Below are 23,684 nucleotides of genomic sequence, written 5' to 3'. Positions count from 1 at the left end.
TTTACTGTTTTTCTTTCAAGATCTGGGGATACTATGGGAGAGCAATTCTGCCATAGACTCAACTCAGTCTGTATATTTTGGCAATAACTCAAGCTTTCGAAGGTTTTCTAGTCAATTCACATGCCTGAAAGAGGCCCAGACCTAAATATCTGGTGATGGGTTCCTACCCCAGGCTACCTCACTGAAAGACTACTGTATGCAAAAAGAGGATCTCCATTCAGGTTTGTGCAGAGAAGCTCCAGGATGGCATTTAGCATAATGAACAGATGAGCTTGCTGGATAAAAGCTTCATTAATTTCTTAAATAGATAAAAAAAGGGGAGGGGGTGGTTTCAGTTTTTTAAAAATACACAGCCACTAAATATATTGAACTAACAAAAACATCTTCAGACATCACATGGAAAAAAAAATCTAGCAATAACCAAACATTAAAATACAACAGGCTTTTGTGTTATATTCTCATTGAGGACCTTCGGTTAACTGATAAACAGACTTTTAACTGCACTAATATTTATTATGACTGAAAATCCATTGGGTTATTCACAAAGCATTAGAAAGATACATTCTCCCTGCTTGTTACTCAGTTCTTTACATCAATAAGGAAGAAAATCATCTTTCTGGGCATCTACCAATCCTTCTCATCCAGGAATAGCTAATGTCCTCTTCTGTTTTACCCCATTATAATGATCAAATATTTGTAGATCTTCCATACCATGGCATTGATCATTTTCCTACATCCGTGTACCTGTCTATCGACATGGGAAATTCTAATACATAGAGTCACCATCAACAAACGATCCAAATATCTGGGACCTATGTGAATCTGGCAAGCAACTGAAAGTCTCCATAATAATTCTTTAGTCTGACTGATGAATGAGCTTGAACCAGGAAGACTTGGTTAGAATATTCAATGTCAAATGAGGCACAGAAAGCAAAATAAAAAGGGAGGAAAATCATGATTCGGTTCAGATATAAAAGAGATAAAGGATTTTCTTAAATCTCCAACAATAATTTAAATCTGAAGAAAAAGGTTCCACTCACATAAAAGCTTATTTTCAGTGCCAAATAGATTGTCCAACAATATTCCAAGCTTGTCACATCATTAGGAGGAGCAAACACAAACTTTATTCTGACATTTAGTGTGTATATGCCTCATTAAACTACAAACCATTTCTTAAATTTCAAATGTGAATCTCTCAACGAGGCATTGTTTATCATGCAGTTTCTGGAGGAAAAGGGTATTTGAACAGCATTTTCCTGATTTCTGCACTTAAGCAACAACTGGATAATTATGAAATTATTTGCCTAACTATTACTTTTGCTACAAAATCTTAATCAAAATGCTGCTGCAGTAAAAGGAACTGCAGAAACAGTCAAGCAGGTCAGGCAGAATCTGTGGAGAGACAAACAAATTGCAGATGAAGGGTCATCGTCTACAGGTGCTGCCAGATCAGCTGGGTATTTCCAGCACTTTCTGCTCATATTAAAAGAGAACAACTGTCCAATTGTCACTTGGCTTCAGGAAATGACATAAGACTTTGGATATTGTTTTTCTAGCTTATCAATTTCAAGAGAAATGGCAGGAACAAAACTCCAACCTGTTCATAATTTCTACTGACCTGACAAAAGCAGGAGGAGAATCCTTGGAAGATCATGATTAAATTTAATTGTTAGGAGAAATTTATCAGCAATCCTTGATGACACGTTTGCTCATATCATGGTGGGGGGGGGGGGGGAACTAATCACCTGAACCATTGTCAGGCTGCATTATGCTTTGGCCACAACTTTCTTCAAAAGATGTTCTCTACCAAGCTTACAAAAGCATTTTGTGATGGTGATTGGCATCAGAAACTAAACTGTTGGCAAACCCTTCATTTTGAGTATACGAGAGCTGAACAAAGTTATGGTGAGCTTCTGTGTAATCTTCCATTTATTGGGCAGCACACTGGTGGGTAGTACTGCTGCCTCACAGTTCTGGTGACAGGTTCAACCTCGACCTCCAGTGTAGTCTTGTGGAGTTTGCATGTTCTCCCTATGATCTCATGGAATGCCCTTAAGTGCTCCAGTTTTCTCCCACATGCCAAAGATGTGCTGGTTGACAGGTTAATTGACTACTGTAAATTGCTCCTTTGGTGCAAGTGGGTGATAGGGAAGTCAGGGTGAGTTGATGAGCATTTGAAAGAGAACAGGTCACAGGGAAATAAGTAGAAAAATGAGATTGCTGAGATTTGGCATAGACTCAATGGGCCCAATGACCTCCTTCTGTGTCATAAGGAAACATAGAAGTGTTTTCTAAGAGCCAAATGAGAGATGCAGTGGAGTTTGGACCATTTCTCTTCAGCAGGTGACTAATTTGGTCTTTCAACCAATATCAAGAAAATATGGTAATGCACCAGACTGCAAAAGGACCCTGTGTTGTGGCCACAATTACAGAGAATGGTCAAATGCTCCAGATAGCAGATCAGTATCCCACGCTTGGGAGTGCAGTGTTACATGCAGTTCAGAAAGCAAGTGTGGCCTTTGGTAGACTACATGGGAGTTCAGAAGCATCAATCAACAAGACTCAAGTCTGCAAGCAATTTTTTTTGTTAACCTTAATGAGTGCATGCAAAACCTGAACTACACACAAAGGCTATGCTATTAAAACTGAATCACAGTTTTCCAATTGATGATAAGTTGGTAAAACAAGATCCTAGTCAATGTAATACAAGCATTCCAAGTATCTATGCTCTAATGATGAGATCACAGATGAGATAAGTCGCCCATCACCAGTGATTGCCAAAAATTTTTTTTCTTCAGAGAGAGATAGAGCAAATGCACTTTCCGAAAGGCTAGACAAAACCTTAGGCTTTTCAACATTGATGAGGAGTCCTGTGAGTCTAACTTACAATTATTCCACCTGAAGGAGTCCCACCCATAATATAAGCAGAGAGAGGAGAGCTGCTGAGGCAGAAAAGGTTATCACTGTAAACCTTGCAATACTATCTTGCCCTGTTGACCATGCAATATAAAGCAGCACTTCTTGCCTTCAAAGGGTTCAAAGCACAAATTGTCCTGATCAGTCACATGTTCACAGAAGGCCCTGTTTATAATGGTGTGGGGAATCCCAAGTCTCCCATAGAGAAAAGAAAAATAGATTGGAAGCACGAGTTTAGAAGGTGGCATCATCACATCAGATGCAATGGAGGAAAAGAAATTGGGAGAATGAAATACCTATAGAAGGCAGTGTGAGAGAAAGCCCAGCCGAAGTAGCTGTGGATGCTGGGAACTCTCTGCATCTTGTCATTGTGGGAGCTCTGGATTTGCCAGTCCTCTTTCTTTATGGGAAACTTGGGATTTAACCTGAAACTCTGGAATCTCCTAAGTAAATGCCTCCCTTTTCTCCAAGACTGATTTACCTTCAAGTAGCTCTTCACTTTTGCTAAACACTTCTCAGATCAGTAATATCTCAGCCTTATCCCAATTTAGAACCTTTATGCAAAATTTCTATATGGTCTTCGATAACTAAGCCAAATCTAACTGAATTATGATCACCATCACAAAAATATACTTCCACCAATATTCCTCTCACCTGCCCAACTTCATTTCCTGACGCTAAATGCAGCACTGCCCTACCTCATGTTGGGCTGGCAACATATTGGCAATAAAAGATTCACCTGAATGCAATTTAGATTCTGTGTCCTGTGTAACCTTTAAATTCACTATCTTCCAGTTAATGATATAGCAGGCTCTGATGAGCCAGGTTCCAATGATTAGACTTGTATTCCAGGTTCTGATGAAAGGCCATCAATTTCTCCCATAATCAGAAGGAAAGCGCGCCAGTGTCTTTTCTTTTTTGTTTGGAGGTTCAGGGGTTTGGCTTGTCACCAAGCACTCTAACAAACTTCTACAGATGTCCTGTTGAAAGAATCCTGACTGATTGCATTATGGTCTGGTACAGCAATGCGAATGTGCAGGAACGCAAGAAGCTGCAGAGAGTAGTGGACTCTGTCCAATACAACACGGGCACATCCCTCCCCACCATCGGTAGTATCTACAGGAGGTGCTGCCGCAATAAGGCGACATCCATCATCAGAGATCCCCATGATCCAGGCCATGCCATCTTTTTGCAGCTACCATCAGACAGGAGATACAGAAGCCTGAAGTCCCACACCACTAGGTTCAAGAACAGCTACTTCCCTTCAACCATTCAGTTCTTGAACCAACCGGCAAAACACTAATCACCACTACAGTTTAGTATCACTAGGATCACTAAAATGGACTTTTTTTTGTTCTAATTGTGTTTCTTCTTGTAAACGTTGTGTATAATTTATGCTTAACTTATGTTTTTCTTGCAAATGCTGCTTATATGATGCTACGTGTCTCTGATGTTGCTGCAAGTAAGTTTTTCATTGCACTTGTGCATACATGTACTTGTGCATATGACAATAAACTTGCCTTTGACTCTCTCCACGAATGTTACCTACTTATTTCATATTTCCAGCATTTCAGACTTTACTTCAGATTTTTAGCATCTACAGTTTTTGGCTTCTTGATTCCAGTTAATCTTAGGGTAATTGAAATTTCTCACTATTACTGCCCAAAATTTTTGCACGTCTGAAATTTGCCTAAATGTTTGCTCTTCTATCACCAATTATTTGGAGACTGCCTCTTTTTTGTTGTTTAGTTCAGACCATACAACTTCATTTGATAATCCTTCTAACATTTCAGATCTTCTCACAATTGTGATTGTTGGACCAATCTTGTTCTATCCGTTCCTTTTTGTATCCCTTTCTCCATATCATCTGAAAACCTTGCAACCCCAAAGCATCATGCTGCCAGTCCTGATGCTCAGCCATTTTTCAGTAGCATTCAATACCCTTATTTTTCTATATGCCTTGGGTTCACTAGACTCCTTGCGATACCATTAAGCACAGCCAGATTCCTTTTTGTCCATTTACTAACTTTTGTTTACTGTCTTCCAAACTCTCATTAATTTTCGGTCTTCTATTACCAGACCTATTTTTCTCCCTCTGAATCAAAGCTCAACTACCCATCGCTCTTACCCATGAGGATAATGGTCCCAGCCTTGTTGAGACACAACCAATCTAGCCTTCACAGTTTCTACCTTCTCCATAATCAGCCCCACCGCACAGGAATCTTAAGCCCTCTCTACTGCACCAACTCTCCATCTGCAATGATCTAGTATTTCTATATTCACTGCCACATAACCTCATCCCCTTTTCTATCCATTATTGATATCAATAGGGACCATGGCCTCCAGCCATTCAGTGACCCCGTCAGCAGGGAGTCAACATAACATCCTGGAATCAGACAGAAAGCCTTGTCTGCTTCACTAACTACAAAATCCCCAACAACTATAGTCTTATTGACCTTTCTCCACCTTCCCTGTACAACATTGCCACCCATGGTGCTAAAGTATTGGCTGTGGTGCACTCCCCTTGGGGAACCCTTCCTTCCCCCAATCAGTATTTATAACTGAGTAGTGATTAGCAGATAAAATTACCTTGGGCATCTCCCATAATACCTACTTGTTCTTTTGTTGGTCTGATAGTCACCCAGTTCCTCTCTGCCTGCTCTATTGACCTATGTGGTCACCTCCTCTTGAAATGCGCTAGCCACAAAACATTCAGCCTCACAAATGGAGGGCAGTGACATCAACTGTTGCACAAGCTTAAAAAAAATAGAGCAGCTTGAGCTACTCCAGCCAACGAGACTTCAAATGCCCATGTTTCTACAAGACACAGGAAAAGTCCTAGAATTCCCACATGCAATGCCATGTGTCCATATATTACATTAACTTGCTCAGCAGAAATGAAAACAGAACTACTCTTCCTCCCCTAAATATACCGAATCCTCCCATCACCAAAATCCCATGTTTCATACTCTGGAGAAGCAGTTCTCCACCATACTGGATTCTGTGCTATTTAAAGGAATAAAACTTCAGAATATTTCTCAAATTGTAAAGTTGTCAAAAGGAAAAAAAAATGGGAATGAGTTTGTTCAATTAGCTAATAGCAAACAACTGTTCAGAAATGACGTGAAAACATATTTCTAGATTTCATAATGGTTTAATGAACAATAAAATGAAATATTACTATGTCACATGTAGATCAAATGAAGAAAGAATGAAACCAGTAATATAATGTGCTTTATAAGATTTTGGTTTCAAAATGGGCAATTTGAAAATAGTATTTTCATTGACGCAGTTCTGAGAATGCAAACCGAATCAAAATTTCTTGCTCTGGTGGGATAATAAAGCATTTGAGAAATGAAAGTAATTCTCCTCTTTCCCCTCAACTAAAATTATCTGATCCACTAATTTATTGATTTTGTCATCTTGCTGTGAAAGTTAGCTGCCATGTCTCTTTACATGATAAAATTGGTTACATCTCTGAATACAATATGTTGTGATGTGCTTTGAAATAACAGTGTATATGATAAGAAGCTACATTAATGCACGTTCTTTTCTAATGACAAGATGCAAAGATCTGTTAAGTGTAAGTTAACCAAAGGACATTAGCAGTTATGGAGCATTAATAATGTCAGATTATGATGATTGTTAATAACTTTCTTGCTTAGTCATTTCAAAATAAATGGCTTTACATGAAAGCAAGTTCCATAGCATAAATATCAGAGCTTGAAACTTATTTTTAACCAGTGGTTCCATAAAGGACCACTAGTGACTCTGATTGGTCTGCTTGCCTGATTCCTGTGTCTGTCAAAATGCTATTGGGCATTCCAGGAATGGGCTACAGGGTCTGCTGCCCGAGAATGCATGCCACTCAACCCACTCCATTTTCTGACCGTCAGTGATTCTTTCAAGTGTCAAAACAGTACCGATGCATCGGCAGATGGAGGGCTATAGATCGTGATCAGCAGAACATTTTCTTCCCCATGTATGACCATGCCAAAAGACTTCGCACTTTCCAGAATTAGTGTTGGGTATTCTTAGTGCTGACTGAAATCAATTTGTCACCATCTCCTGCAGATCTGCCCTCCTGGGAAAAAAAATGCTAACTATGTCAAATTGTTGCTTGACTGGCCATAGTGCAGATCTTGCAATTTTGATAGCTATTTCCAGAAACCAGTGAGGAGATCTTTGCAGGATTGACTGCACAGCTTATCCTTTTATTCTGTGCTAAGCCAGGTGCCCCACTTTATTCTGCTTGTAGCAGCTTTGATAAAACTGAGTGACTTGTTAAACCTTTCAGAGATCAGCAGTGTCATTGCAAAGTCACATTACTCCTAATTAATAAATGATAAAGTAATATTGAATCCAGTTATATACTACAATAATACTGTATTTTTTTTAAATTTAGCAATATTATGAAAGAATAATCAGAGTATTTTGCATAGGCGTGAAGCAAAGATAGGATAGCTTGTTTAAACTGGAGCAAAGGAGTGACCTGACAGAAGTATATAAAGTTTTATAGGGCAGATAGTACAAAATCAAGATGGCATATGTTTAAGGTGAGAGGAAAGAATTTTAAAGGGGATTTTTAAAAAAAAAACTTGCTTCCAGATGAGGTGGTGGAATTAGATACAATAACTACATTTAAGAGACATTTAGAAAGGCACCTGAATACACAAGGCATACAAGGATACACAAGGCACACCTAGGACAGGCAAATGGGATTTGTGTAGATGGGCAAAAATGTTGGCATGGACATGGGGGGCCAAAGGGCCCGTTTCTGTGCTATACAACTAAACTTTGTGTATAAACAACTGTTCAAATTTTGACAAAATATTTTCAGCCCATAATGTTTACTAAGTATAGGGACAAGAGTTTAATAAAAGCATCTTCTATAAAGGGATCAGTGAATGAGTTAATGTAGGACAACAAAAAAAGGTAAGTGATCAAATAAAGGCAAGCTTTTTAAGTAAATTCTTTTATTTGTTTCCTTGCCTTTGCTTTTGAAGATAAGAAAATGTAACTGAAAATTTGATGCTAAGTTTGGACTTTTACAAGAAAGTGGAGAGGGAGGTAAAGATGCAAAACAGCTTAGGGAGGAAATTCTTGGCAAAATGACCAAGGAAGCTAAAGATCTACCAGCAAGAGTCAGACAAAAGAGCAAATACACAAAAGACTAGGATCATAGGAACAAACATCCAAAAGGGAATATACATGGCTTGAAAAGGAGGAAGCAAGGGGTATGGGGAAGGTACAGAGGAATTTTAAGACATGGATAAGAAAATGTATTTCAACATGTTGAGAAACCACAAAGATGATCAATCAGTCCAGGTACAGCTAATGGGAACAGGATATGGTTGGCTGAGAATAGTTTGGGGTGAAACAGGATGCATTTGTTTCATTGATCGAATGACTAATGGAGCTGGAGTGGACAGCAAAGTCAACAGCAAGGAGAATAGTTAATGGTAATGCTAAATTCATGATTTCAATCTACTTATGGAAACGTTCCCTCAGTCACTATTCAAATTAATCACTCAGTCTCACCAAAAGCCAAAAAGCAGAGTGTTAAACAGCGGGAAGGTAGGACAGGCTTTCAAAGAGCACGTGGATACTTGCTCATTAACAGAACCACACAGATTAATAAAGGCAAGGGTCAGAGGGAGTTGGGGGGGGGCAGTGGTGGTCATGGTATAGAAATAGATACTTGAGGATTTTTTTTTGTTAAATTGTAGGGTTGCGACAAATGGTACCTAAACTTAGACAACTAGAGCTGGAGAATGAAGAAGGATGGAATGGTTGACAATTATCACAGAGAACATGAGGAGGACTACTTGATGTCTAAGCAGGATAAAAGATAGACTGAAATAAAGTGGAATTTTCAGAAATGGAGCTAAATATTTGAGTATCAGTGATGAATTGGTGAGGGCTGGGTGACAAATGAAAATGAGAAATTTATGGCAGACAAGGAGCCTATTTAGCCCATCATGTCCACACCAGCCCAAAAAGAACTAACCAGACTAATACCACTTCCCAGCTCCACAGCCTTACAAGTTATTTAGTGTTAATCTATATACATCTTAATACACTGAGGGTGTCTACCTCAGGTATCCTTACAATAAATTTCCAAATCCCCACTATTCTCTGGGTGATACAGTTTCTATCAACTTCCCCTCTAACCAGGTTCCCTAGATCCATGTCTCCAGTTATTGACATCGTTGCCAAGGATAATAGTTCTTTCCTATTCACTAGATCTTGGTCCCAAAGATATCCTCCATCATCTTCCCTACACCAATGAGGAAAAACTAAACCATTCAACTATTTCAGGCAGTCAGTCTTTCCTGTTTGTGTCAGAATTTGCCAGTACAGAGGCAAAATTATCCACTTGTAATATTCACTGAGCAAATCTCGCATCGCAGATGCTGTATGGTCTGCTGGATAATTCCAGGATCCTCTTTTGTTTCAGATTTCCAGATCTACCAAGTTCTGCATCTCATAGTTTCAACATGTTCTTAGTTTCTTTTCTCTCTCTAACTACCGATACTGAAAGTAATTACATTACCTAGACAATCTTGGTCTCTGTTCTATTGACATTCCCTCTCCACAACTTAAAACACACTCATCGTCTCACTTGTCTAGTTCTGATGAAGGGCATTTGAGCTGAAACATCGTCTCTCTCTAAAGTTGTTGTCTGACCTACAGTTTCTGTTTTTGTTTCAGAGTTTGAACATCTGCAGTTTTTTCCTTCAAAAACTAAACTATATTACATAAATTTTATGATGTATGGTTTCATTTCAAACATGGTGAGGTATGTGCAACTTCAGAGTGATAGAAAATTGTTTTCCATGCACAAGCAAAAGTGTTCTCCTCTCAGTGCTCTAAATATGCTTCAACTTGTCTTGAAGACTATAATTTAGATTATCCAAGTTGCATGGCTTCCAGTGAGACAATTTATAGGATCCAGCTGCTTTGGCCAAATCAGATCTTAGTCACCATCTCTTCTATATTTTTCTTCCTTGAGATTAACGTTGACATTGTCACCAAGTCCAATCCTACTTGCATGCAAGTGAAGCGTTTGGATTGGTACAATTAAAGCCTCTTCATTTAAGCAACCATTTTCTCTTTAAATCTTCTCTATATTATCTTTTTTCGTAATCAGTTGTATGGATTGTGAAGGGAAGTACAGAACAAAACTGAGAGATGACTCACAAGCTGTCAAGATCCTTTTTACATCAGTAAATTCCACACACTTCAAATCATCAACGCTGACAATATGTCAGAACTCATGGTTTGAATATGCAGTTACTTTTTGGTATGGATCCATGTCTTTGGAACTCTGGATATGGCTGCTAAGGGAATTTTGCCTTTCCTCTACCTCTACCTCATTTACATGGTATCATTTTTCACAAATGTACAATCAGCATCCAACTGCATGATGACGATGCTCAGAAATAAATTAGAAGGAAGCATTAAATCCACAACAAATCACAAATTTAGAAGAACTCTAAATGCTGGAAATTTCAAATAAATACAAAATAATGCTGGAAACACTCAGCAGGTCAGGCCTCATCAGTGGGAAGAGAAACAGAGATAATGATGTTTCAGGTCCAAGAACCTTTGTAGAACTCTTTTACACCCTAATTTTTTTTTTCTCTGATCCTCCCCAAACTTTCTTCCTTCTCTTCAAACTTTCTTGTGCTGTCCCAAGAATACATGTGCTTCTCATGAGGCTCAGTGATCATGTCCCTACCCACCCTATGCATCCTCCTTAATTGACTTCCTAGTTCATCTACTTCCTCACTACACCCTCAATATCACCGCCACACTCTCCTTTGCCCCCAGCATGAGTTCTGGGAGAAAGCACATGCAAGACTGGATTTGCCATTTCTGCATGTTTTGGATATGCCGTAGAGAAGAAATATGGGAAGTACACTGCCTTGCTCTAAGTTGGCAAGAGTCCCCTCTCCCACTGCCAGTTTAATGCATGAAAACATGTGTTAAAGAGTTCCAAGGATATAGAGTTCTTGGTCTTTTGTCATCATTATTCAGTTAAATAATTCCAATATAGTTGACAGTTCCAATCAGTTGAAATAATTTAACTGCAGTATCAAGTATTTTTGTTGTTACATTAATGTGACACTGGGTTATTTCAATGGTTAGAAGGCACTCAATGGGTCAGATTTTGATATTTATAAAGATCATAGGAAGTTGATTCCTATGGCAAAAACAATGCTTTAAGAAACATTGTCTTTTCAATATAACTATTCAAGTACAGCAACAGCCTTTTCTTTTCTGATTATTATATGCATTGCATTTGACAGAAAAGAATTAAGGGTTGACTAATCAGCTTCATACCCAGAAGTGTTAAAGAATTTCACATTCTAATAACCCATCAAAAATCTTGTCATTGCTTTTCTTGTTGAGAACACAAAGTGCACTGGACTTCCCAGCACACTCCAGATAATCACAATTTATTACTGAACAACATCCAGTGGTAGAACAAATTTATTTATAAACCAGACAATACAAAAGGAGACATATCAGATACGATTATATGATTTATGGGGCAGTACTTGCACTGCAAGTTACTGAAACATCTGTTGTACAGACTTTTATCAAAGTTGATCATACGGCCACAAATGACTGGTGACTCAAGTCCAATCAAAATCAAACATCCAGATATAACTGCACATAATTGTGTACAAACAATGCAAAAATAAAATAAATACTTGATAAAAGATCCAAAGAACTATACACATGATTTTCAAAATCTTCCACCATGAATATTTTTAGTAATCTTGCACCAGAATGACAACACCTTGCAAATTAACTAGTGAATATATGGTTTGAACATTATGGTGCTGACACCTAGCTAACTGCTTCAGGAACCACAGAGTTAGCTGCAGTGTTCATGCCAGTATGTCTAGAAATGCAAAAGCATTCCATCATTTGCTGAGCAGAGGGGCCAAATATAATTTGTACCTGGCCCACAACTTTATGCCAGCCACTGTTGGTGCATCCAGCCCAGTGCCATTCATTTGAATTGGGTCATCAGCCTACATTAAAAAGATAAATGAAGGTAAATGTTTTGTTTTATACATTACAAAAGCTTTACATTAATCAGTCAGTTAAATATGTCATTGAATTTTATTTAATTTTCTTCATTTATTAGCCTACATCTGGTTGCTACTTGCGACTCACTCCACTTCCACCACAACAGTGATGCTGGTGGTGTATTGGGATCTCTGTGGCTCACATGGGGGGTCGGCTAATGTGTGCAACTGTGAAGCGCAGTCTGAATACAGCATGATCCAGCCCAATAAAGGAGTAATAGACCACTTGGTCCTTTGAATTTGCTCCATCGTTCAACCAGATCATGTCTGATCTTCGACCTCAATACATTTTTCCTATCTCTTTATTATCCAGAAGTGTATCAACCTCATTTTTGCATGCAATCAAGGACTAAACCTCCACAGGTCTGTGGGGTTCAGAATTCCCAAGACTCACCATCTTCTGAACAAGGAAAACAAGGAACAATGAATGGCCAACCCCTTATTTTGAGACTATGATCCTCAGTTCTAGACTCCTCAACCAGGGTAAAAATCTGCCCTGCTGGCCCCTCTAAGAATTTTGCATATTTCAATGTCACCTCTCACTCTTCTAAATTCTACATAAAAAAGCTTAGATTATGAGAAAAGATTTTCCCATAACAAAAGGTGTATATAACCAGAAGGCATAAGGTTAAGGCAAGGGTTAGGTGACCTGGAGCAATTTAAGGAAGAATTTTTTAAATCCAGAAAATGGTTAAAATCTGTGCTGCCTGAAGGCATTTAAAAAGTACTCAGACAAGCACTTGAAACACCATAACATAGAAGACTACGGAGGCTTTGGAGCACCTAGACAACAACAAAACATACGTCAGGCTGCTGTTTATCGATTACAGCTCGGTATTCAATACCATCATCCCCTCAGTACTAATCAACAAGTTTCAAAACTTGGGCCTCTGTACCTCCCTCTGCAACTGGATCCTCAGCTTCCTTATCGGGAGACCATAGTCAGTGTGCATTGGTAGTAACATCTCCTCACTGACAATCAACACAGGTGCACCTCAAGGATGCGTGCTTAGCTCACTGCTCTACTCTCTCGACACTCATCACTGTGAGGCTAGACACAGCTCAAACGCCATCTATAAATTTGCCGATGACACCATTGTTCTTGGCAGAATCTCAGATGACGATGAGGAGGTGAGAGAGATTGGCTGGTTGAGTGAGGCAGATCGCTGGTTAAGTGGCGTCACAACAAGAACCACCTCACACTCAACATCAACAAGACCAAGGGATTGATTGTGGACTTCAGGAAGGGAAAGTCAGGAGAACACACACCAGTCCTCATTGAGGGGTCAGCAGTGGAAAGAGTGAGCAGTTTCAAGTTCCTGGGCTTCAACATCTCCAAGGATCTATCTTGGGAACCAACACATCGATGCAAACATGAAGGCACGCCATGCTCTACTTTGTTAGGAGCTTGAGGAGATTTGGTATGTCAAAGACTCTTGCAAATTTCTATAGATGTACAGCGGAGAGTATTCTGACTGGTAAGGAGGCTCCAATGTGCAGGATCGAAAGAGGCTGAAGAGGGTTGTAGACTCAGCCAGCTCCATCACAGGCACAACCCTCCTCACCATCAAGGACATCTTCAAGCGGCAGTGCCTCAAGAAGGCTACATCCGTCATTAAGGACCCTTGCCATCTGGGACATGCCCTCTTCGCATTACTACCATCGAGGAGCAGATACAGGAGCCTGAAGGCCCACACTCAACATTTCAGGAACAGCTTCTTCCCTTCTGCCATGAGACTTCTGAACAGTCCATGAACCCAACCTCATTATTCCTTTTTTGCATTATTTCCTTCTCTAACTAATAGTAATTTTTTTGTCTTGCACTGCAATGCTGCCACAAAACAACAAATTTCACGACATATGTTCAGTGATAATAAATCTGATTCTGAGCAAGTTCTGGGAAAAGGAATTAGTAGCACTCTATGACTCCACTATAGGTGGGATCGGTACTTCCTGGTCTGCATGGACAGGTGGGCCAAAAAAGCTGTTTCCATGAGAGTGTAATTTCAATTAAAAGCACTTGGATGTCCATTTTAAGAACCATGTCCTGCAGGGTCAAGGATCAAGTTGTGGCTGGTAGAATCAGTTTTTCAACCTTCACAGACACAATGGGCCAAATGGCTTCCTTCTGTATTGTAAATTTTCTAGAACGCTATATTTAGAGAACTTGATTTGACTACATGAATTCTGTTATTGCAATGTAAAGAGAAAAGCATCAAAATCTTTGTTTCTATCTGGTGACTAATGCTGGATAGAGCAAGTTTTGAAGATGTCACTACTGGCCTCACATTTCTGCCTTAAAGATCAATGTCATTTTTACAATTTTTCATTGTTTATTGTAGCAGAATCAACTTACAGTGCAACCTACACTAAACTCAAACTAAGGGGCAGGCACAGTAGTGTAGAGGTTAGCGTAACGCTATTACAGCGCCAGCGACCTGGGTTCAATTCCGGCCACTGTCTGAAAGGAGTTTGTACATTCTCCTCATGTCTGTGTGGGTTTCCTCCCACATTCCAAAGACGCACGGGTTAGGAAGTTGTGGGCATACTATGTTGGCGCTGGAAGCGTGGCAACACTTGCAGGATGCCCCCAGAACACTCTATGCAAAAGATGCATTTCACTATATGTTTCAATGTACATGTGACTAATAAAGATATCTTATCTGAATGTTAGAAATGAAAACATTCTATTTATTTCTCATATACAGGCAGCCCAAAGGCTGTGGCATTGGCTGTACAGGTAAGCAACTTGCTCAAACATTTCAAGAATCATTAAGAATTATTAACGTAGTCTGGAAATGAAGACCCACAAAAGTCAACCTCAACAGTGATGACCACATTAACATTTTTGTACATTTCCAAAATAAAACTGGAACCATTGGAAACACTCAGCAGGTCAGGCAGCATATTTCTGACCTGAAACATTAACATCTCAAGTAGGAAACTCCATACCCAAGAATAAGAAAAGATCTTCAACTCTAAGATGCTCAGTTCCAGTTTTGAATATCCTTTATATTCACACACACTGAGTAAACTATGCAAACATAATTTCCTTCCTGAATGGTCTTGTTCATGCCAGAAAACAATCCTGCATTCATTGTCATTGACACAACTTAAACTTCTTGTGAGTTCTTAAACAGCTTTTGTACATATTAACCAAAAATATTCCTGGATATCAGAATTCCATTTTTTGTTTAAAATCAGTCAGCTGAATCATACAATTGTTTTTTTTACTCTTGCCAATACTACTCTCCCAATACAAAGTCGCAAACAAGCAAACACAACCATATCTATGAAAATATCATTTTCACAAGCTTCACTTTGAATTGAAGCAGCTTTTGCTATGCTATTTATGCTTAAATGACACATTTTATTGCACCACGTAATAAAGGCACCAATGTTAGAGGCTCTATTTCATAAATGCTGACTTGAGAACTTGAATGCAGAATCATAGTTACATACTGTTTTGTTTGAACAAGTAATCAACTTCTTGACATAGAACACAACAGCACAGTACAGGCCCTTTGGCCCACAATGTTGTGCCAACACTTTATCCTGCTCTAAGATCGATCTAACCCTTCCCTCCCACATAGCCCCCTATTTTTCTATCATTCATGTGTCTATCTAAGAGTCTCTTAAATGTCCCTAATATATCTGCCCCAACAACCTCTGCCAGCAGTGCATTCCACACACCCACCACTCTCTGTGTAAAAAAAAACTTACCTCAACATCCCCCTTGTATCTTCCTCTAATCACCTTAAAATTATATCCCCTCATGTTAGCTATTGTTGCCCTGGGAAAAAGTCTCTGACTGTCCACTCGATCTATGCCCCTTGTATACCTCCATCAAGTCACCTCTCATCTTCCTTCTCTCCAAAGAGAAAAGCCCTAGCTTGCTCAACCTATCCTCATAAGACATTATTGCAAAGTCATGAAAAGTACCTCTGTAATATAATATTCCAATATCCAGTTGCTTTAAAAGGCCTTACTTTGGTTGGGATAAGCATCCTGGAGCGATCATATTTTGAGTTTCTTCATTATTTTGGACAGCTGTTAGGTCTATCATGTTAACCTTTACATCATTGGTGAGCCCTGGAAACTTGGGCAGCATGCTAAGAATCTTCTCAGCTAGATTATCACCATGATGAGCAACAGAACCTGTGGAGAAACAACATCTTTTTAAGCTAAATGTACAAACTTACATTCCGTGACAAAACATGTATCAGAACTGCTCTTTGCCATTCCCTTTCTAAAGCCACAGAAATTGCACCAGGCTTGGGACACTAACAAAATGAGAGAAGTGGACCAGAACCTCAAAAATGGACTTAAAAGGTCTGATGATGTCCCAGGGTCCAATAAAAATCTCCAGATTCTACCAGATTCCTTATTGTTGGGGAATGGTATACAACAAATCCACAGTCTAGATTTCATTAAACAAATTTAAATGCCTTGGTATGAGAACTTGAGTGATAAAGATTTATAAAGTCCTAAATTTGTTTTCTAACCCACATTAATTCTGCAACTTGAGCTTGAACATTCTGCAGTGAGCAAGAAAATTATATTAAGAATTCTAAAGCTTTACAATAAAAAGTAAACAAACTGTCAAATCAAAGCAACGATGACCAATGATTAACTGAGGTGTACTGCTTGAATCTTCCAGAAGATTAACATTACCGTATATTTAATTCTAAACAAAAACAAAGTGCCAGAAGCACTCAGGTCAGGCAGTACCTCTGAAGAGTGAAATAGAGTCAATGGTCCAGGTCAATGACCCTTTATCACAACTGGAAAAGTGAGAAAACAAGTGTGTCTTAATGGAAGAGTAAACAAGGCAGTAGCAAAGGGAATGGTCCTTTCAGAATACTGAAAAGGGAAGGGAGCAGAAAATTGTAGTGAAAACACATTGAAGGTGGCGGAAATTACGGAGAGATAATCCATTTTGGCTCAGAAGATTAAGGTATGTGGGAGGAGATATGAAATAGCAAGGGTACAAAGTCACTTGTGGTACCCCCAACAACAGTTGCAGTGTAGAAGAGTATAAATCAAGACATAATGCTGGTAAATCAGGTAGTGTAATAATCATAGGCAATTTTAGTTATCAATGAAACTTTCCTCCTTAGCAGAGTGTCTATAACCAGAGGACATAGGTTTAAGGAAAGGGACTGAAGGCTTAATAGGCAAGAGCAGCCAGAAACAATGAGTCTGCCCAAAAAGGTCCTGCTTGAAGATCTTGGGGAGGAGATAGAAGCAAGTTATGCAAGGTTGAGAAACCAACAGGCTAGAGGCTGTGAAGGGTTAAGATCTCCAGAGGAAATGAGATTGATGACTATCTGCGAGTAAATGGTCTGATGGTCAAGTAAGTATGAAGAGGTGCCTCAGAGTCGACAATCAGCCTCTGCAAGGTAGAGGTCAGATCACCAAACCAGAACAGCACCACCCTTGTCAACACAAACTGTTCTGGTTATGAACAGGTCACAGGAACAGAACCCTACCATAACCTGGGGAGGACCTACTGTGCATCACAAACATCAAGAGTCAAAAATGTGCATGAAGGTAAAAGTGACAGAAGAAATGAACATCCAAGTCAGTCTTGCAATTCTTTAAGGGGGAGATGGAGCGGGATGGAACTGAGGTTCTGCCAAAGAGTGATCATTAGGAATCAGAGGGGGAGAGATCAGAAGGGATCATGAAAACACTGCAAGGGATGCAACTGGGGAGAGCAATGTCAAAAGAAAGTTAAAGAGAAGAAAGATCCAGAGGAGCATTCAAATTTAAGAGCTGTTGAAATATTAATTTTAATTCAAGTTGTTTTAAATAGGTACACAAATCATTAAAAATAAACACACATGAAACTGAACAAAACCTCTGGATCTATCATCACAAAGCAAGGCACAAACAGCCTCCCAGAAGTGTTCCCTCCCAGGGAACCCATGGTCTAGTGACAGAGAGCAAGGAACTAAAGGAAATCAGTATTTGTAGGAAAACAGTGTTGGGGAAATTGATGGGACGGAAGGCCAGTAAATCCCCAGGGCTCGAAAGTCTGTATCCCAAAGAGTAAGAAAGAAAAATGCAATATTGATCAATTCGTCTGACAATGGTCATGCCTGAAAATGCTAGTCCATTAGAAAGACATAACAGCAGAACATTTGTAAAACTGTGACAGGATTGGCCAAAGTCAGTAGGGATTTGCAAAAGGAAGATCATGTTTGACAAATTTACTGGAATTTTCTTGAGAATGTAACTAGTTTAGTGCATGGGGGAGAACCAGTGGATGCATTGTTCTAGACTTTCAGAAGGCCTTTGACAAGATCCCACATGAGATTAGTGTGCAAAATAAAAATACATGGGGTTGGGGCAATATTGTGTCGCTGACAGAGAGTTGGTCGGCAGACAGGAAATAAAGAGTAGAAATAAACAAATACTTTTCCAAGTGGCAGATGATGACTAACAGAGTAGTGCAAGGTTCAGTGCTTGGGACCCACAATGTCTATTGATTCAGGTGGAGTTAAATGTAACATATCCAAGTTTGTCGATAACAATTTTGGGTGGAAGCATGATCCATGAGGAGGATGAAGAGAGGTTCTAGAATGATTTAAGCACATTGACAAAGTAGACAAATGCAGTATAATGTTAATAAATGTGAGGTTATCTACCTTGATGGCAAAAATAGGAAGGCAGATGATCTGAATGGCGAGAGATTAGAAAAAGGCAGGGTACTGCCAGGCTTGGGTATTCTTGTGCCATCGACAGTTAAGAAAGCAAATGAAATGTTTACCTTCATAGCAGGAGGATTTGAGTAGAGGAACGGGGATGTCTTACCACAATATTACAAGACGGTGGGAGCATACTGTGCGTGCAGATTTGGTCTCCATATCTGATAAGGATATTCTTACTATGGAGTGCACTAAAGATTCACCAGACTGATTGCTGGAATAGCATGACTGGCATATGAAGAGATATTTGGACATTTGAGCTTGTACTCACTGAATTTTAGAAGAATAAGAGGGGACCTCATTGAAACTTTTAAAACACTGACAGGACTGGACAGACTAGATCCTAGAATGATGTTCCAGATGATGGAGAAGTTACAGACAAAGCCTACAGGGTAAGTGATTTAAGATTGAGCTGAGGAGATATTTCTTCACCCAACAGTGATCAATCAGTGTAATTTTCTACCACAAAGACTTCTGAGACCAAAATCATTAAATGTATTGAAGTATGGGTTAGATATACAGTAATCCTAATGGCTAAAAGTTGCCAGCATACCAAATCTCACACAAGGTGACGTAGAGGAACAATGGCTTTCATCCAAGATGACATTACACCCAGTTATATGATCCCCTGTATATGGTTTTCATCCAAGGTGACAGTATACCCTGGTATATGGCCCTTGTATATCTTCCAATAATATTAAGCCCATAGAAATGAGCAGTACAATGACATGCACCATGATGATATATAACAAGGACCATAATTGGAAAATAATAGCAAATAATTATTCAAAAATGCTGAAAAAAAGATCATTTTTCCTTTACACTGAATTAAAGTTATACAATTTTAGCCTAATTATTGCTGTCATAAATGACATTCAATTTCATACTGTACATGCAACAACAGTCTTATTTGGGAAAGTAAAATATGCAAAAAAGAGTTGAAAACAATTTCACGTTATAGTAAGCATTAACTTCAAGTTATATGTATTAAGGAACAAGCCAAAATATGACATAGTAAAACAAACAATAATGTAGATGAACCATGGCATGTTTTACCTGAGAGATCAAGTGTTCGATCTATAAAGACAATAGATGCTTTAAGTTGAGCATTTTTTCTTCTCTGTTTTGCCTGTGGATAATTAGCAAGTTCTCCTGCAATTATTCTACTGGTAGGACCAACTGCAAAACATTCCTCTTTGAGCTGTACCAGTTCAAACATAGAGTTCAAGGATGAAACCAATGACCTGATTTGTATTTGAAGTTCAAAAGGCAAAGAACAATAATCGACGTCATTCAGGCTTCCAAACTTCTTTTTGTCGGGTCTGGTGTTATTGAGCAGTCTCAGATCTTGAGGCACAAAAGAAAAAAAGGACGAATAGGCTGTGGTGATGAACAGGTGGGGAACAAGGGGTGCAATTAATATAGGCAGGTGCATGACCTCCCCCGTATAATTCAGGTTACCCATCCACTGGCACAGCAACTCCCCGAACTGCTCGAAGACCAGCTCCTGCTCCAGTTCGGCAGTCACATTATTGGCAAGCAGGTGGACAGAGTGGCTGACGGCGGTGATCACCACACAGTACTGGAAGGAGCTTAGGGTGACGATGTCGCGGATGATATCAGCTGTGCGCCCCTTTAACAAAGTGCTCACCACGAATACCGCCTTGACTTGCTCCGGGGCTCCAGCTTCGAAGGAGCTGAATTCTTTGACGTTGAGGGCCCCGGCCTGGAGCAGTTTCCTTATGCCGCCGACCCAGTGCAAGCTCTCGGCGCACCCTGCGTCCATGAACACCACCGCCCTTTTAACCTTCTCACACACCTTCTCCCATACGTGGTGGGCAACCCCCACGAACTTCGGCCCCACGCCGGCTCCATCGCTCATACTTTCTGGGTCCGAAAACCACCGCAGGCTGCTCCGTGAGCACAGCGACAGGCAGCTGGACACACAGCAACGCACCGTCAGCCGAAGATGACGCAGATAGATCCGGACGCAGGTTGATGACGGCCCGGGATTTGACGCGTTCTGTTCATTCACAACCTCGTGGGACTGCATCAAGTTCAAGTTTATTGTTGCCACAGGCATTCATTGCACAGGGTATAAATGCCATGAAAATTGGGTTTTTGCAGCAGCAGAGTGCATTACAAGATTAGGGCAAACTTGTTAAAATAAACTTAAATTAACAAATTATTTATAGCTTACACGTGTGCAAAATAAATAAAATAAACATAACACTAGTGCAAGATCGAGAGAAAGGAAAAGCAGTCAGAGGTAGTGTTAGGGTTGCATTGGAGTTTTGTGGGAAATGAATTAGTTATTCAGCTGTACAAGTCCATAAGGTGGTAAAGAAGGTATATGGCATGCTTGCCTTTATTAGTCGCACGAGTTCAAAAGTCAGGAAGTTAAGATGCAGATTTATAAAACTCTGGTTAGGCCGCATCTGGAGTATTGCATTGAATTCTGTTCGCCCCATCCTAGGAAGGAATGTGGAGGCTATGGTGAGGGTGCAGAAGATGTTTATCAGGGTGCTGCCTGGATTAGAAGACACATGGTATAAAGAGAGGTTGGACAAACTAGGGTTGTTTTCTCTGGAGCAGCGGAGCCTGAGGGGAGACCTGATAGAAATTTATAAAATTATGAGAGGCGTAGATAGAGTAGACAGCCAGTATCTTTACCCCCAGGGTCAAAATGTCTAATACTAGAGGGCATGCATTTAAAGTGACAGGGGGTAAGTTCAAAGAAGATATACGGGGCAAGTTTTTTTGCACAGAGAGTGGTGGGTGCCTGGAATGCACTGCCGGGGTGGTAGTGGAGGGATTTAAGAGGTTCTCAGATAGGCACATGCACATGCAGAGAATGGAGGGATATGTACCATGTGCAGGCAGAAGGAATTAGGTGTCATTAACTTAATTAGTTTGGCACAACGTCATGGGCCAAAGGACCTGTTCCTGTGTTGTACAGTTCTATGTTCTAATTATACCAATATGTAGGAATTTTGTTTGGATTAAAAATGTTTGTATTGACTATTAATGTTAAAATGATAATGTTAAAATTTGACTGTTACTATGTAACACAAGATTTAAAAAATGAACACTGTAGTTCTAGGGCACCCTTTACGTCCTCTGGCAATAAAATTGGCCACAAATTACATACATTTCCACAAATTATAGTTCCACTAAACTCAGTGCATTCATAGAACCGAAGTAAGTCAGTGGCCCAACAATAAGTATTGCAGAAAATTTATTTTCACCAATCTATCACAGACCCCAGTAATTATAATCAATCTGATTTTCTGATTTCAATCAAAAGACACCAGCAATGACACTTATACTCTTCCTTGAAATCTTGCCATGCAACTTCTTAACAACATATATAAGAACATAAGAAACAAGATCAGGAATAGCCAATCAGCCCCTTGAGCCTGCTCTGCTACTCAATAACAGTTGACTGTATTTTGGCCTCAATGACACCTTGATATTTCTTGTTTCAATGTCTATTAATCTCCATTTGAAATGTATTCAATAACTTTACCCCCACAGCTCTTTGAGATAGAGGATGCCAAAGATTCTCAACCTTTTGAGAGAAGTAATTCCTCCCCATTTGTCTTAAGTAGGTGACTCCATATTCTAAGACAACAGGTCCTCTCCAACTTACAGCAGCGTTCCATTTTTGTGAATTGTTTGTAACATTCGGATGCTGGGGAGGGCTTGTATGCCCCTTGATTCTAGGTTCCTTCCACTCGAGGAAACATCCTCTTAGCATCCACCCTGTCAAGCTCTCTCAGAATCTTACATATTTCAGTAAGATTACCTCTTTTTCTTCCAAATTGCTTGTTGGATCTGCATACTAACTTTCTATATTACATTTATTAGGAAATTTCTTTATACTGCAGCATTTTGTCATCTCATTCCCTTCAACTAATGAGTTGCTTTTTCATTCTTCCAACATGAACTTCATATTTTCCCACGTTCCATCTGCCAACTTCCAGCCAACTCACTTGACCTATCTTTATCCTTTGAAGGACCTTTATGCTCTCCTTGTACCTCACTATCCCATCTACATTTGTATCATCAGCAAATATCGCTACTGAACACTTGGTCATTTCATTAAAGTGATTAACATTGTTTAGAGATTATAGAGGGCCTAGCACTGATCTCTGTGATACCTCAGTCATAATGGATTGCCAACCCAGACATATTTTCTATGCGACAGCCAATCCTTTGTCTTTGCTATTACCACCAACACCATGCATTCTTGTGCAGTTGATGCCATCCCAATGCAGGGTTTCGACCTAAAACGTCAATTAACACCTTTTATCTCCACGGACAAGGCGACCCATTGAGTTCTTCCATTACTCTATTTTTTTATTCTTGTGTAGTAGTCTTTTATGTATCACTTTATCAAAGACCTTCTGGAAATCAATATACACCAAACCTACTTGTTCGCCTTTATCTGCCCTGTATGTTGCATCCCCAAAGAACATCAGCAGATGGGGGTGTTCAAGGAGGAGATAGACAGATATCTAAATAGTCAGGGTATCAAGGGATATGGGGATAAGGCTGGAAAATGGGATTAGAATAGTTTTTTTTTCTCTTTTCTTTTTTTCCCACCCCATTTCTTTTTCCCTTTTCCTTGGAGCAGACTCGATGGGCCGAATGGCCTGCTTCTGCTCCCTTGTCTTGTGATCTTGTGATTTGTTAAACATGATTTTCCTTTAATAAAACTATGTTGACACCATGGAACTGATTGTGGGCTTTGGGAACGGGAAGTCAGGAGAACACACACCAGTCCTCATTGAGGGGTCAACGATGGAAAGGGTGAGCAGCTTCAAGTTCCTGGGTATCAACATCTCAGAGGATCTATCCTGGGCTCAACACATTGATGCAATCACAAAGAAGGCATGCCAGTGGCTCTACTTCAATTGAAGCTTGAGGAGATTTGGCACGTCAC

General features: G+C 39.7%; 1 protein-coding gene across 4 annotated transcripts in view; it reads right to left on the bottom strand.

Moving 5' to 3' along the window:
- Nucleotides 1–21,787, bottom strand: part of scfd2 (sec1 family domain containing 2) — a 200,879-nt gene extending 179,092 nt beyond the window's left edge. For 2 of the 4 annotated variants that reach the window (XR_007957998.1, XR_007957997.1), the window contains exons 1-2: nt 19,793–21,787; nt 16,013–16,181 (exon numbers count right to left, since the gene is read on the bottom strand). Coding sequence is in view for 2 of the 4 variants with exons in the window: in XM_052036370.1 (XP_051892330.1) it covers nt 16,013–16,181; nt 19,793–20,819 (1,196 nt within the window). In the remaining 2 variants the exon portion in view is untranslated. The remainder of the gene's footprint in view (nt 1–16,012; nt 16,182–19,792) is intronic. The other 2 variants (XM_052036370.1, XM_052036362.1) reach the window with 2 other exon arrangements.
- Nucleotides 21,788–23,684: the final 1,897 nt, after the last annotated feature.

Source organism: Pristis pectinata, chromosome 2 (assembly GCF_009764475.1).
Source record: "Pristis pectinata isolate sPriPec2 chromosome 2, sPriPec2.1.pri, whole genome shotgun sequence".
Classification (NCBI taxonomy): Eukaryota; Metazoa; Chordata; class Chondrichthyes; order Rhinopristiformes; family Pristidae; genus Pristis; species Pristis pectinata.
The sequence above is the reverse complement of the archived record's forward strand: the minus strand, read 5'-3'. Positions and strand labels throughout refer to the sequence as shown.